The sequence below is a fragment of the Crinia signifera genome, chromosome 8 (assembly GCF_055691185.1).
Source record: "Crinia signifera chromosome 8, ASM5569118v1, whole genome shotgun sequence".
Lineage (NCBI taxonomy): Eukaryota > Metazoa > Chordata > Amphibia > Anura > Myobatrachidae > Crinia > Crinia signifera.
This window is the reverse complement of record NC_139224.1, coordinates 143,692,400-143,705,111: the sequence shown is the minus strand read 5'-3', so window position 1 is coordinate 143,705,111 and position 12,712 is coordinate 143,692,400. Positions and strand designations below refer to the sequence as shown.

The following is a 12,712-nucleotide window of genomic DNA, read 5'->3' as shown; positions in this document are numbered from 1 at the left end:
CGTCAGACGGGACTATGCGATGTACCATGTGGTGCACAGTGTAGTGTGTGCATAGCTCCCAACAGTCCCGAAAACGGCGGGAATGTCCCGGTTTTCGGGCACATTCCCACGTCCCTCCCGCGGCCGGCATTGTCCCACGGCAAGAGGGGGGCTGTTGGGAGTCCCCACTGTCGGCTGCTGAGTAGCGGTGAATAAACGCTGTGCGCACATGCACAGCGTCTATTCCCGCAGCCAGGGGGCTGGGGGCATAGCTAGAGGCTCGCAGAGCCTCTGGGTTATGCCCCCATAGCGTCAAAACAGGGGCGTGGCCTCGCAGGAGAGCAGTGAGTATAGACCACACCCGACAGTTTTTGGCGCGCATCCCTCTGTCTCGCCTCCGTCTCCCTGAAAGTTGGGATGTATGGTGTGTGTGTACAGGAGCAACATTTAATTGGTTACAATCCTGAAATACAACATACTGTATCAGTGTGTACGCTTCAAACTGAGTGATTAAAAGAGAATTTGGAACAACCGTTGCATCGTTTGTTCATGTGTGTAGCTAGCGTTGAACGCACCTCCCCCTATTTCCTAGAACACACTACCTGAAACTCCTATCACCAACAGTTCATCGCAATCATTTCAAACGACTGCACTATTGGCCAAATTTAGATTTGTAAGTAAACCTAATGGCATACATCCAAATCCCATGGGGTGGAGTCTGCGCAGGCACTAGATTGTTCTGTGCATGAGAACGTATCTTGTGACCACGCTTGCAGCATGAGTGACATTCTGCAAAACGCTGCACAGATCTTCAAAGTGGGGGCAGTCCCTGTTTGAAGCAGTCCCGGGCCCAAGGTCTGCAACGTCGGATACAGAAGTGCTGGACCCAGGTGCTGATGCAAAACCTGCGTAACCTTCACATTATGAAGGCTAGGCAGTGCCTAAAAATATTGCGAATGGCGACTGACAGGGATGGTGATCTGGGGCTGCATCTCCTCAGATCTTGCAGTTGCATGCAGAACGCATCTATCTTCGGGATGCAGTTAAAATCCCGGCGGTCGGGATCCCGGCATTCAGAATCCCGACGCCGGAATCCTGACCGCCAAAATCCCGACACATTCTTCCTCCGTGGGTGTCCACGACACCCCTGGAGGGAGAATAAATTAGTGTGCCGAGCGTAGCGAGGCACCGGGCCCGCTGCGTGGCGAGCGCAGCGAGCCCGCAAGGGGGGGCGATCCACGTCCCCCCCTTGTCGGGATTTTGGCTGTCCGGATTCCGGCGTCGGGATTCTGAACGCCGGGATCCCGACCGCCGGGATTCAGTACTGAATCCCTATCTCCTACAGGCAACTGCTGCTGTTGATGAATTTTAATGACCCGGAATTGCACTGCCACTGTGCAACTGTATACAAACATGAATTAAGCCTTATATACCAAGTTCAAGGTTATACATTTCTCTATTTTGAGTACTTTTACATTTCACAACACAATACACGCATTGCAGAAAGATGACTCAGAACTAATGTATGGCTTCATGAACCTGCAACAACAAACTGAAGAACAAAGCAACAGTACGCAATGTTGTTCTGTCAAATGTACCATGGAATGGATAATAAAAAGCATGTGTACATATAATGAATGATAGACCAAAACCTCTTTCAGGGGGGTAAATGTATGAAGCTTAGAGAAGGGGTATTTATCCCCATACAGAACGTTTTGTGCAAGGTGATAAAGCACCAGCCAATCCGCTCCTAACTTTCAATTTACATATTGGAGCGGATTGGCTGGCGCATTATCACCTTGCACATAATGAGGTAGATGTACGAAGCAGTGACAAGGGAGGAGAAGTGAGCCAGAGGAGCAGTGGCCCATGGCAACCAATCAGCTGCTCTGTATAATTTGATATTATGCAAATGATAGATGGTACTTCAGTGCTGATTGGTTGCCATGGGCTACTTCTCCTCTAGTTCAATTCTCTGCCTTATCACTGTTTCATATATACACCCCAATGTTCTTTATGGGGATAGATACCACTTCTCCAAGCTTCATACATATAACCCCCTCAATGCTTAGTGTAGAAGCGGCCTCTAAAGCAATATATAACCAGTATCACTTATGCCAGTGGTTCTGAAACTTTCCTGTCCGTGCCATAGAATATCAGTTTTGTTTGCATGGCGCCCCTATGCCAAAAGTTTCTTTACGGAGTTATTCAGCAAAGATTATTAAATTAAGTTAATTATTATCTTCCTTAGGTTGTGTAATGTGCTCTGGCAGACAGGACTTTCCTTTTGTTTGTCCATATATTGTATGATCTGCATAGATAAGAAGCACTGGTTTTGCCTATTACAATGATCCCCCAAAATATCTGTGCCATAAATCAGTGCCACTGTGCAGGTGCCTATAGCACCTAGTAAGGGAACCACTGCCGTATTCCCTCCTTACTGCCATCTACATTTTATATCAGTTAGATCTTTTATCAGCTGGAATAAAAGATGGACACCAATTATCTACCTGCAGCTCACATATATAGCAACCCATATGTCATTTCACTCTGCATATACTACAGACAATCTCACAAAGCACACTCATTATACTCCATACCAGTGGCCATTCGGTCTACAGCATGATGATAGACAGTCATTAGGTCGACATGGGAAAAGGTCGTCATGGGTCTAGGTCGACATAGGAAAAGGTTGACAGGTCGTTTGTTCGACAGGTCATTAGTTCAAGAGTCAAAAGGTCGACATGCGTTTTTTCACTGTTTGAGCCGACATGTGCAGACAGGCGGTATGTCATGCCCTACCATCCACTAGGGCGTGGTGGGAGAATAAAAGTGTGCCCGATGCATAGCGAGCGCAGCGTGCAATGCGGTGCACTTTAAACTGTGTCCATGTCGACTGTGTTGACATACAGGTAAAAAAAAACAGGGAAAAACCCTGTCAACCTTTTCACTGTCGACCTAGACATTGTCAAACTAACGACCTTTAGACCTAGAACCATGTCGACCTTTTCCAATGTCGAACTAGACCCATGTCAACCTAATGACTGTCAACCATCATGCTGTAGACCAAATGATCCCAACCCTACCAGGTGCTCTCAGGGCCAACCACTGCAATAATACCTTCGATACCATTGCACCACGATCTTGCCCGAGCAATCCCCTCTGCACCCTATGTTCTCACACAAGCCATACACAGTACCTCACACCCCATGACCCTCTCAGGCACAGAATTCTACAAGACAACGAATGTGGTCATAAAACAAGAAGAGACATTTTACTGGTACTAAATGACTACTAATTAAATAATGAAACAGCTGCATATTATGAGAGGATGCAAAACATAATTATATCAAAATATATATTTTAACTACATAAAAGGTAAAGCATAAAGAACATAGTACAGCCAAATAAATGCCTCTTTCCATACCACTGTTCCGTTATCTGCAAGTTCAGAGTTTTATTACTAAAACCCTTCGGTTGATGATGGATGACAAAGAACAGTATGGACTAGACCAGTGATGGCCAACCTCGACACTCCATCTGTTGTTGAACTACACATCCCTGCATGCCCTGCTACAGTTTTACTATTTGGCCATGCTGAACTGATGCAGGGCATGCTGGGATGTGTAGTTCAACAACAGCTGCAGTGTCAAGGTTAGCCATTACTGGACTAAATAATGCAATAAGAATAAGATAAATTTTCCTTTTTTACTTATTCGCATATTAGACTGGTTATAGATTTAGATGGAATCACAGGGGGGGGGGGGGAATAGCCTCAATAGGTAGGAGAGTCTGTAGCAGACGATGTCCTGGCAGGGAGTGATTACTGAGCTGGCGATTCCATTTGACTACATGGTATAATTTACAGCACAGGTCTTCAACCTGTGGCCCTCCAGATGTTTTGGAACTACATGTCCCAGCATGCCCTGACAGTTTTGGCATGCTCTTATAGGAAAAAATGTGGCAATGCATGTTGGAACATGTAGTTTCACAACATCTGGAGGGCCACAGGTTGAAGACCCATGATTTACAGGTTCTAGAATGTTACGCCCCCTGCTGGCCGATTACGCTCTGTTCTTCATCGTCCAGTCAGAGTTTCTAGTTCTGTTATTAATACAGTATGTGATGGTATGAAGAATATTTTTGTTAATTCTTTCAACTCTCAGACTTCATATTTATATACTTTAATTGTATGTTATGTTTGCAGTCTTTATTTCTCATGCTTAGGAGTAGAATTTTTTTTTTTTTTTTCAAAAAAACACCATGGTCTCACAGCCCATGCACTGTAGCCTGACACACCATGGTCTCACAGCCCATGCACTGTAGCCTGGCACACCATGGACTCACAGTTCATGCACAATACCCTGGCACACCATATTCTCACAGTCCATGCACTGCACCCTAGCACACCATGGTCTCACAGCCCATGCACTGCACCCTGGCACACCATGGTCTCACAGCCCATGCACTGTATCCCTGGCCCACCATGGTCTCACAGCCCATGCATTGCACCCTGGCACACCATGGTCTCACAGCCCATGCACTGTAACCTGACACACTACATTCTCACAGCCCATGCACTGTACCTGGCATACCATGTTCTCACAGCCCATGCACTGTAGCCTGGCACACCATGGTCTCACAGCCCATACACTGTAGCCTGGCACACCATGGTCTCACAGCCCATGCACTGTAGCCTGGCACACCATGGACTCACAGTTCATGCACAGTACCCTGGCACACCAGATTCTCAAAGCCCATGCACTGCACCCTAGCACACCATGGTCTCACAGCCCATGCACTGCACCCTGGCACACCATGGTCTCACAGCCCATGCACTGTATCCCTGGCCCACCATGGTCTCACAGCCCACGCACTGCACCCTGGCACACCATGGTCTCACAGCCCATGCACTGCACCCTGGCACACCATGGTCTCACAGCCCATGCACTCTGGCACGTGGCCCATACAGTGCATACCATGTTTTATAACAATGCACTGCACCTCAAACACAATGTTCTCTAAGCCTGTTGGCTGTACCATGTACCCTTCATACCATAGCCATGCACTGGGCACCATGAGGTTGTAGTCACATTACCATCCAGTTACACACTTGTGTGACGGAAGTCAGGACGAAGGGGAAAAACAGAGAATAAAGCAAACCAGTTATGGACATCACCTAAACAGCCAGTCCTCTTTATGACCACCTAATATTTGTACACTACACAGAGCTTTTTGTATTAAACATGTCACACCGTAAGAAAAACAAGTTAGTGGCCTCCATCCAGCATCCCTCACCTTCTTCTGGCTCGTCCTCCTCCTGCGGAGACATTAGGCCACTTGTATTTGTTGGGCTGTTGGGTGCCTCCACCATCTCAGACTGCCGCTGCAAGCTCAGAACTTCATAGATGGAATCCCCGGAACCTTTACCTCCAGACTAAAAGGTGAAAGAAGCATGGATCAATGAACGATTGTAACAGTACCAAAAACATGTACTTTGCAGCTGAGAGGGATGACAAGTAATGTTATTCTGGATTCCCTAGTATGGATCTGGTATACAGTAGAGTAGAGTAGAATGAATAAAAATAAATAAGACCTATAGTGGCAAGACCGAATGGGAGACTCGGAAACAGTGACAGGATCAGGTCAGTGCACAGGAGCGCAGGAACCAGGTAAAGGATTTTTGAACGGAGAGTTTCACAATGAAGCACTGAGGCTAATGTGAAACCTCAGTAGTGAGGCCTATAGCCTGGCCATCTCTGTCCCTCTTGCTTTCTGCCATCAGGCCACCTTCTGTTCGCACGTGCTTCATGTCTCCCCCTCCCCTCTAGACTGTAAGCTCCTTGGAGCAGAGCCCTCTGATCTCACAGTCCTTTTTCTATCGCACTCCAATTCCAGCTCTCTCATACTCTTCACTAGTAATCACTCATCTCTTCCAACGAAACCCCGCCCCCCGGTAGTACAGAGACAGCTCCTTTGCTTCAGTACATCCTGACTGTATTGTGTACTGAGAATTGTTACCTGTGCTCTGTTGCTGTTACTCAGTTACTGTAATCCTGTGTACCATATGTACGGTGCAGCAAATCAATTGTGGCGCCTTTTAAATAAAATGTAATAATACTACTAATACTCTGACACTGTTCCTCGCTCAGATTCCCCATTATAGGGAGGAAATTAAATTTTTCTAGCCTAACAGGATGTCACATACCCCTTTACATTTTTAACAGGTTGGCGCGTGTATCCTTAAAGGGGCCACATGCAACCACCACCAAGTCACCGCACGGACGCAAACAGGCCTCTGATTTTTTTGCCCTTGACTGTAACAAACCATTTTGACAAAGGAAAAAAACAATATACCCAATTGTCAGAAGATCGGGATGAAAGGTCAACACGGTCTACGCTTTATTATTTTTTGGGGGGGGAGGGGGGGACCCTTTTTCTTTGTACTTCCACGTGGACTTCGGTCAGAATGATAAGTGTGCCAAACAAGGCACCTGGCCCGAAGCATTGTGAAAAAAGCGAGCCGTGTAAAAGGGACACGGTACACTAATTGGGGATCCACGTGTTGAGGTGTCAACTTTGGCACTCATGTCACTCTTTTCACGTGACAACCTTTTCCGTGGCAACGTGTTGACGTTGCTGACCTTTTTACAAGTGTCTGCTCTGTGCATGTTCACCTAGGAACCAGTGATCAGGGGTGAATTTAGGGGTCAAGTTGCCCCTGGGCACAACATTATTTGTCACCACCATCACATCACCGCCCTCATATCTTCCCAATCAGATTCTAACTATTATTTTCTAGAACAGGTAATTACAAACTATGGCCCTCCAGCTGTTGTGAAACTACAAGTCCCATCATGCCTTGCCATAGATTTGCTATTAGGGAATGCTAAAACTATGGCAAGGCATGCTGGGATGTGTAGTTTCACAACAGCTGGAGGGCCACAGTTTGGACATGCCTGTTCTTGAAGAAGCTAAATAAATAAGATTGGTTGCTATGGGCAACATCCCATCTTTAAAAGAACTCCCATCTTCGAAAATGTATCCCAATATACATATGGACAACAATATATTCTAATAATAATATACAAACAGGATATTTGGAAGATTCTGCTTCTACCCATCTCTCTGCAGAACAGATATAATAATGTCAGAAAAGTGGGACACCGATGATTATAAAAACCTTTTTGTACAGCCATATAAAATAAATAAATAATTCATCCCTATTCAATGTGTAATGAGATATATAGCTACAGATGATTTCATTAGAGAACGCGGATTCCTTTCAGATTAGGATCCATAAGGGGCTGCAAACTGTGTCTATTTGATAACATTTTATAAAGGGCAGAGAATGACGACATCAAGCCTTGCGGAGGATAAAAGACAATATCTCACGCGGTGCACTGCACACAGCGAGGTGAACAAGGCTTCTCTCGCTCTTTCATGATGCACATACCTGTTTCAGTTTTAAGTAGAAAGTCTCTGTGAAGGTTTTCCTGCTGAAATACCAGAAACGCTCGTTTGCGGGGTACACGCGGACTACTGTCTCCAACAGGAAGCGCACTGGCTCTACCACTTCTGTGACCACCATGTCTACAGCTACTGTCACGTACACTCTCTTATCTGGGTGAAAGGAACACATCAGTAAGATAACATGTTAGAATTGTTGTCCTAAAATATTACAAAAGTCTAGCAGGGGAGGGGGGATGACGAATAAACACAAATAAAGAGAAGCCTGTTAAATGGTCTGGATGGGAGCTGAAGCTTGTTGGTCAATCTGGCTCTATAGCCAAACGACCTGCATGTTTATTAGGTCCTGGTGATGTCACTGAACGATATCAGCAACAGATATCGCTAAGTGTGTACACACAGTCGGCCGACTGCGCCTGATCTAGTTAACTATATGAGCAACGGCCAGGTCGGCTAGTATATATGGGGCTCAAGAGTTCGTTCTCACAAATGCACTTGGAAAGGGTGTGGTATAGGGTTCAGACAGTCATTATCCCGACAGCATGGTGAGCGCAACAAAGCCCCTTGCGGGCACGGTGGCTCACTACGCTCGGCACCTATTCTACTCTCCCTCTATGGGGGTCATGGACCCCCACGAGGGAGAATAGCCGGTGGCTGTCGGGCCTCCGTGTGTCGGGGTTTTGACTGTCGGGACCCCGTCTGGCACCCCTTGCAAAATGGACATGATAAACATGAATAATGAATACAAATTGACAGCATTGTTTTTAAAATTATTAACAGTTTCTTATATGGTGCAGTAAATTCTGTGTCCATTTACAATTCGCAACAGTGATAATACTATAATTTGCACTTGGAGTGTATATTAACACTTGGTTTCTGAAGTATACTTAGCATGTAGCTGTTGCTATTCTCCCAAAACAACCATGATCTACTAATTAATATACTAAAACACACAGATCCCATCATCAAGATGAAAAATAAAAAAAGATATGTTTTGTCCAATATCCTGTTAAATGGTAGACAATATGCATGGATATCAAATTCAGCAAATACTGAATGTTACTTTATAATTAAATGATGTCTTATGAAAAATCATTTTTTGCACCTGAAATGAAAGACAAAAAACTAAGGGGGTTATTCTAGTTCATTCTTTCTGACAAAATCCTTCTTAGATGGACAAAACCATGTGCACTGCGGGTGGGGCAGATGTAACTTGTGCAGAGAGAATTAGATTTGGGTGGGGTTTTTCTTCAAAGTGAGATCTATATTGCAGTGTAAAAATAAAGCAGTCAGTATTTTCCCTGCACAGAAACAAAAAAACTCACCCAAATCTAATTCTCTCTGCACATGTTACATCTGCCCCCCTGCAGTGCACATGGTTTTGTCCATCTAAGAAGGATTTTGTCAGAAAGAATGAACTAGAATAAACCCCTAAGTGAGGAACCCTTCATTTGGGGACCCTTATTTGAAGATAGACCAATAAAATAAACCGTAGAGCAAAACAGTTAGTCATTGTATTAAAAATTGAGCGAAGTGGCAGTGATTATGGGGAAATTACACCATATTATCACTCCTAGATTAAAACTCTAGAACCGTGAATTGCTTAAAAGAAATTCACTAATCTTATTGTGTCAATGAAGGAGGTTCAATACTCTGATTAGTATCCACCAGTGCTATTTTTCAGCAGGAACGGCTTCTGAATCTCTTATTAAATATGACATCATCAGGAAGAGTTCCTGGATCTAATACTGGTCTACACATACAGTATCAACTGCCTCACTGCTCAATGAAAAATTTCTCCGTGCTGTTGCAAATACGATCACCGTGTTTCCGGTTTGGCTAGGGCATTTATTTCTGTCCGATTACTGTTGCCTTAAATTAGGAATTCTTCTACCGCGTGCAGATTCCTTATACCAAAACATTCCTTTTCGGTGAGCTGATCCTCAGCAACATAGGCTTTTACTGCAGTTTTTGTCATAGCTATAAAGTTATATCAATGGTATTACTGATCTGGCAGGCTGCTTCTAGCAATTGACATAGGTCAACGCCTCTGGCATAACCACAGAGATCACTCAGTCTTCTGATGCCCCTTGGCATTCAGAGCAATAGTGTGTTCTAAAGAAAATAGTCAGAGATGTGATCCATTGCAAGTAAGCGGCAATATATTTGCTCATGTGACTTTGCAGTTATCAGTTCCGGAGCGATGTACAAACACAGTAGCAGAGCAGTTAGCATAGACAATGAGGAGCCGTGAGAAAAAGCAGCAAACACGATACCGTTACTTGCAGAGCATCATACGTAACACTGTGCACAAGCTTCAATCAGTCCTATCTCTAATGTAACATGAAATCGTACCTTTAGGAGTTTCCTCATTGAGTGCCTGAAACGCTGGTATATTTGGATTCCACGTTCCTGTGATCACATAAGCTTTCTCATCACTGCTTTTCCCCATGGATTCCTAGGAAAACACAGAGCAGGAACATGGCACATTTAATGAGTCCCACTAAAAAAAATGGAAAAACATTTTGTTATCCTAATACAGCATGTGGAAAGCCAGCAGATACGCAGATTCCTCTCGCTGCATTAAACTAACCGGGAAAAGAAACAATATAAAAGTGTGTACTAATAATACACCTTCTTGAGCAGGGCCTGATGCCTGATTTATGGTTCTAGGCTAATACACATGTACCTCCCCTTGTAATGCTGCTAAACACACGCGTACCCTAATTAAGCTGTAGGAACATCTCAAGGATGATCCGGATGCACCCAAGCTCCATATTGACATACCTCCCAACATGACCCTCTCCAGGAGGGACACATTGCTCTGTTTCTGGACTTCCCTCTGAATCAATAACTGCCATCACCTGTGTTGAAAAACACCTTTCTTTTCAATTACCCTGTCCAGCACAGGTGATGGCAATCATACATTCAGAGGAAAGTCCAGAAACAGAGCATTGTGTCCCTCCTGGAGAGGGTCATGTTGGGAGGTATGTATTGAGCTTCATGGCAAAGGCCGTGAACACGTATGCACGTGTGAGTTTTTTTTTTTTTTACTTTTTAAACAAATTTGCAAAATTCGCTCAAAAACTTTTTTCATGTTGTCCTCATTGTGCTGTATTGTGTTTAACATTTTGAGGGAAGAAATTAATTTATTCCATTTTGGAAAAAGGCTGTAACAAAACAAAATGTGGAAAAAGTGAAGCGCTATGAATACATTCCGGATGCACAGTACCTGTGAGCTAAACATAAAAGCTACATAAAATACAAGAGTCAGTATTCAAGGTGACCTTGCAGAGAATGTTAGTCTAATTAGGGATGCAAATAAGACAATGCTGTGGTGATTTGGAGCCAGATGTCAGACAGACAATCAGCTCCTACCTGTGATCTCACAGACTGTGTTTGAAAAAGGTCAGGTGGTAGCCGATTGGCTGGTTGTTTATCGCTCTCCATTTTAATCACTTTTCAAGCTTAGTACATCTCGCCCTTGATGTTGGGTGTATGTGCACAAATCTCTATTGAACCCCCACCAATCACATAGTATTACACTGTGACTGTACAACTCGGAGAAGGGCAATCTTGCTCACTACAACTGGAAATGACCATAATTTCCTGCTACGCAATGCCCGGTTACCAATGGTAGATTTACGGTTACCACCTAGTCCCTTTAATTCCGGACACATATTAATTACACAGGTTCTGTGGCTGGCTGACTTCAAGACTCCACTTCACCTGATTTTGAACTGCCACAGAACCTGTGTAATTAACATGTGTCCGGAATTAAAGGGACTAGGTGGTAACCCTAGGTAGGTTACAGATCACAGAAAGAACTCTACACCAGTGGGAGTTAGCACTTAGATTTAATACAAATCCTTGTTGAAACAATTTGATGCTTCTGTGCAAAAAAATAAAATAACCCAAGCAAGGGATTCAAATAATTTTGACAATTCCTACACCAGAGTGGCAAGACTGCCATTACTGATTTTGCTCTCCAATTACACAAGGAGTCATCTCTGGTACTTACACTTCCATTACAAGCAGCTTGTCAACCAAAACATTAATCCAACTTTAAAATAGATTACCGTAAATGTGGTGCAATGTGATAATTACCATATCCAGAAGGTGCATGTCACTGTTTTTGACGTTCTTGCCCGGACTGAGCAGCATCCCAAAACATCTGTAAAAAAAATACATAAAGTTCTGAAATATAATTTTCAATTTTTATTCTAACTTATTTCATGTATTCTAAAATTCAGCAACAAGCAAGTAATTACATGTATATAAAAAGTGTCACTATTAAGAAGAGCTTTTCAGAAAGAAAAATGTGTTGGGTAAAGTGAATATGTATTGTCGTGCCAGCATTATTAAATAAAGTGCAATAAATGTAATAAGAACAACAACAACGAAACACAGCAGATGCCATCAGCGTCCAATCATGACCCAGACTTCAAACACATTTTATTAGGCAAGTGCAATGAAGAAGATACAATATAAAATTTCTCTCATATATAAAGTATGTCAGTTTTGATGTTCTATCAGTAGAAAATATCAAATCAGTTATTTAAAAATTGCACAGATAGGGGAGAATTCAATGCTTTCTGCGATCTGTGACAGCGAGCAGGGCTGCCCGAGCGCTGTCACAGCGAGCAGGGTCAGTATTCCCACTGACCCCCCTGCACACGCCGTTTCCCCCCTCGCTATGTTTTTGGAGAGAGGTGGAAAACGGTGTGTGGGGATGCTAAAACAGCGAGGCTTGTGGCTTAATGCAGCGGGCTCCCTGCATTAGCCGCAAGCCTCGCTATTTGGGGGAATCCTCGCTGTCCTCCGACAGCGAGGATTTCCCTGCTGCGTTGAATAGGGTGAGCGTCTGGCGCGGGGGTTAAAAAGCGACGATAGCTTGTTTTCAGCGATCCCTGCCATTTAACTTTATGGTTACCTAGAAATATTGGCCCTGGTATGAAGAAGGGGGTAATGGGATTGGCCACGCCATGTTAAAACCTATACGTGTATACTGCATTTTGGGGGTGTTGCTGCACCTTGTTTACATTTCAAATATTGGGCACTGAACTAACCTAAAACCCAGTACATATGGGGCGAAAGGTGCCTCGTTCTGAGCAATGTGCTTAAAAACAGATCGCAAAGAATACACCCCTTAAGGCAGTGGTGGGGAACCTCCGGCCCGGGGGCCGTATGCGGCCCCCGTAGCCGGTCTGAGTGGCCCTCTTACCACTCTGCAGCTTTGCTGGGAGTCAAGTACAGGGGACTT

General features: G+C 44.2%; 1 protein-coding gene across 3 annotated transcripts in view; it reads right to left on the bottom strand.

Moving 5' to 3' along the window:
* The window catches only part of RABGAP1L (RAB GTPase activating protein 1 like), a 419,353-nt gene that overhangs the window by 255,749 nt on the left and 150,892 nt on the right, over window positions 1-12,712 (bottom strand). For all 3 annotated transcript variants that reach the window (XM_083157293.1, XM_083157294.1, XM_083157292.1), the window contains 4 exons: window positions 11,557-11,623; window positions 9,805-9,907; window positions 7,436-7,602; window positions 5,278-5,416 (listed from right to left, as the gene is read on the bottom strand). In XM_083157293.1, the coding sequence (XP_083013419.1) occupies window positions 5,278-5,416; window positions 7,436-7,602; window positions 9,805-9,907; window positions 11,557-11,623 (476 nt within the window). The remainder of the gene's footprint in view (window positions 1-5,277; window positions 5,417-7,435; window positions 7,603-9,804; window positions 9,908-11,556; window positions 11,624-12,712) is intronic.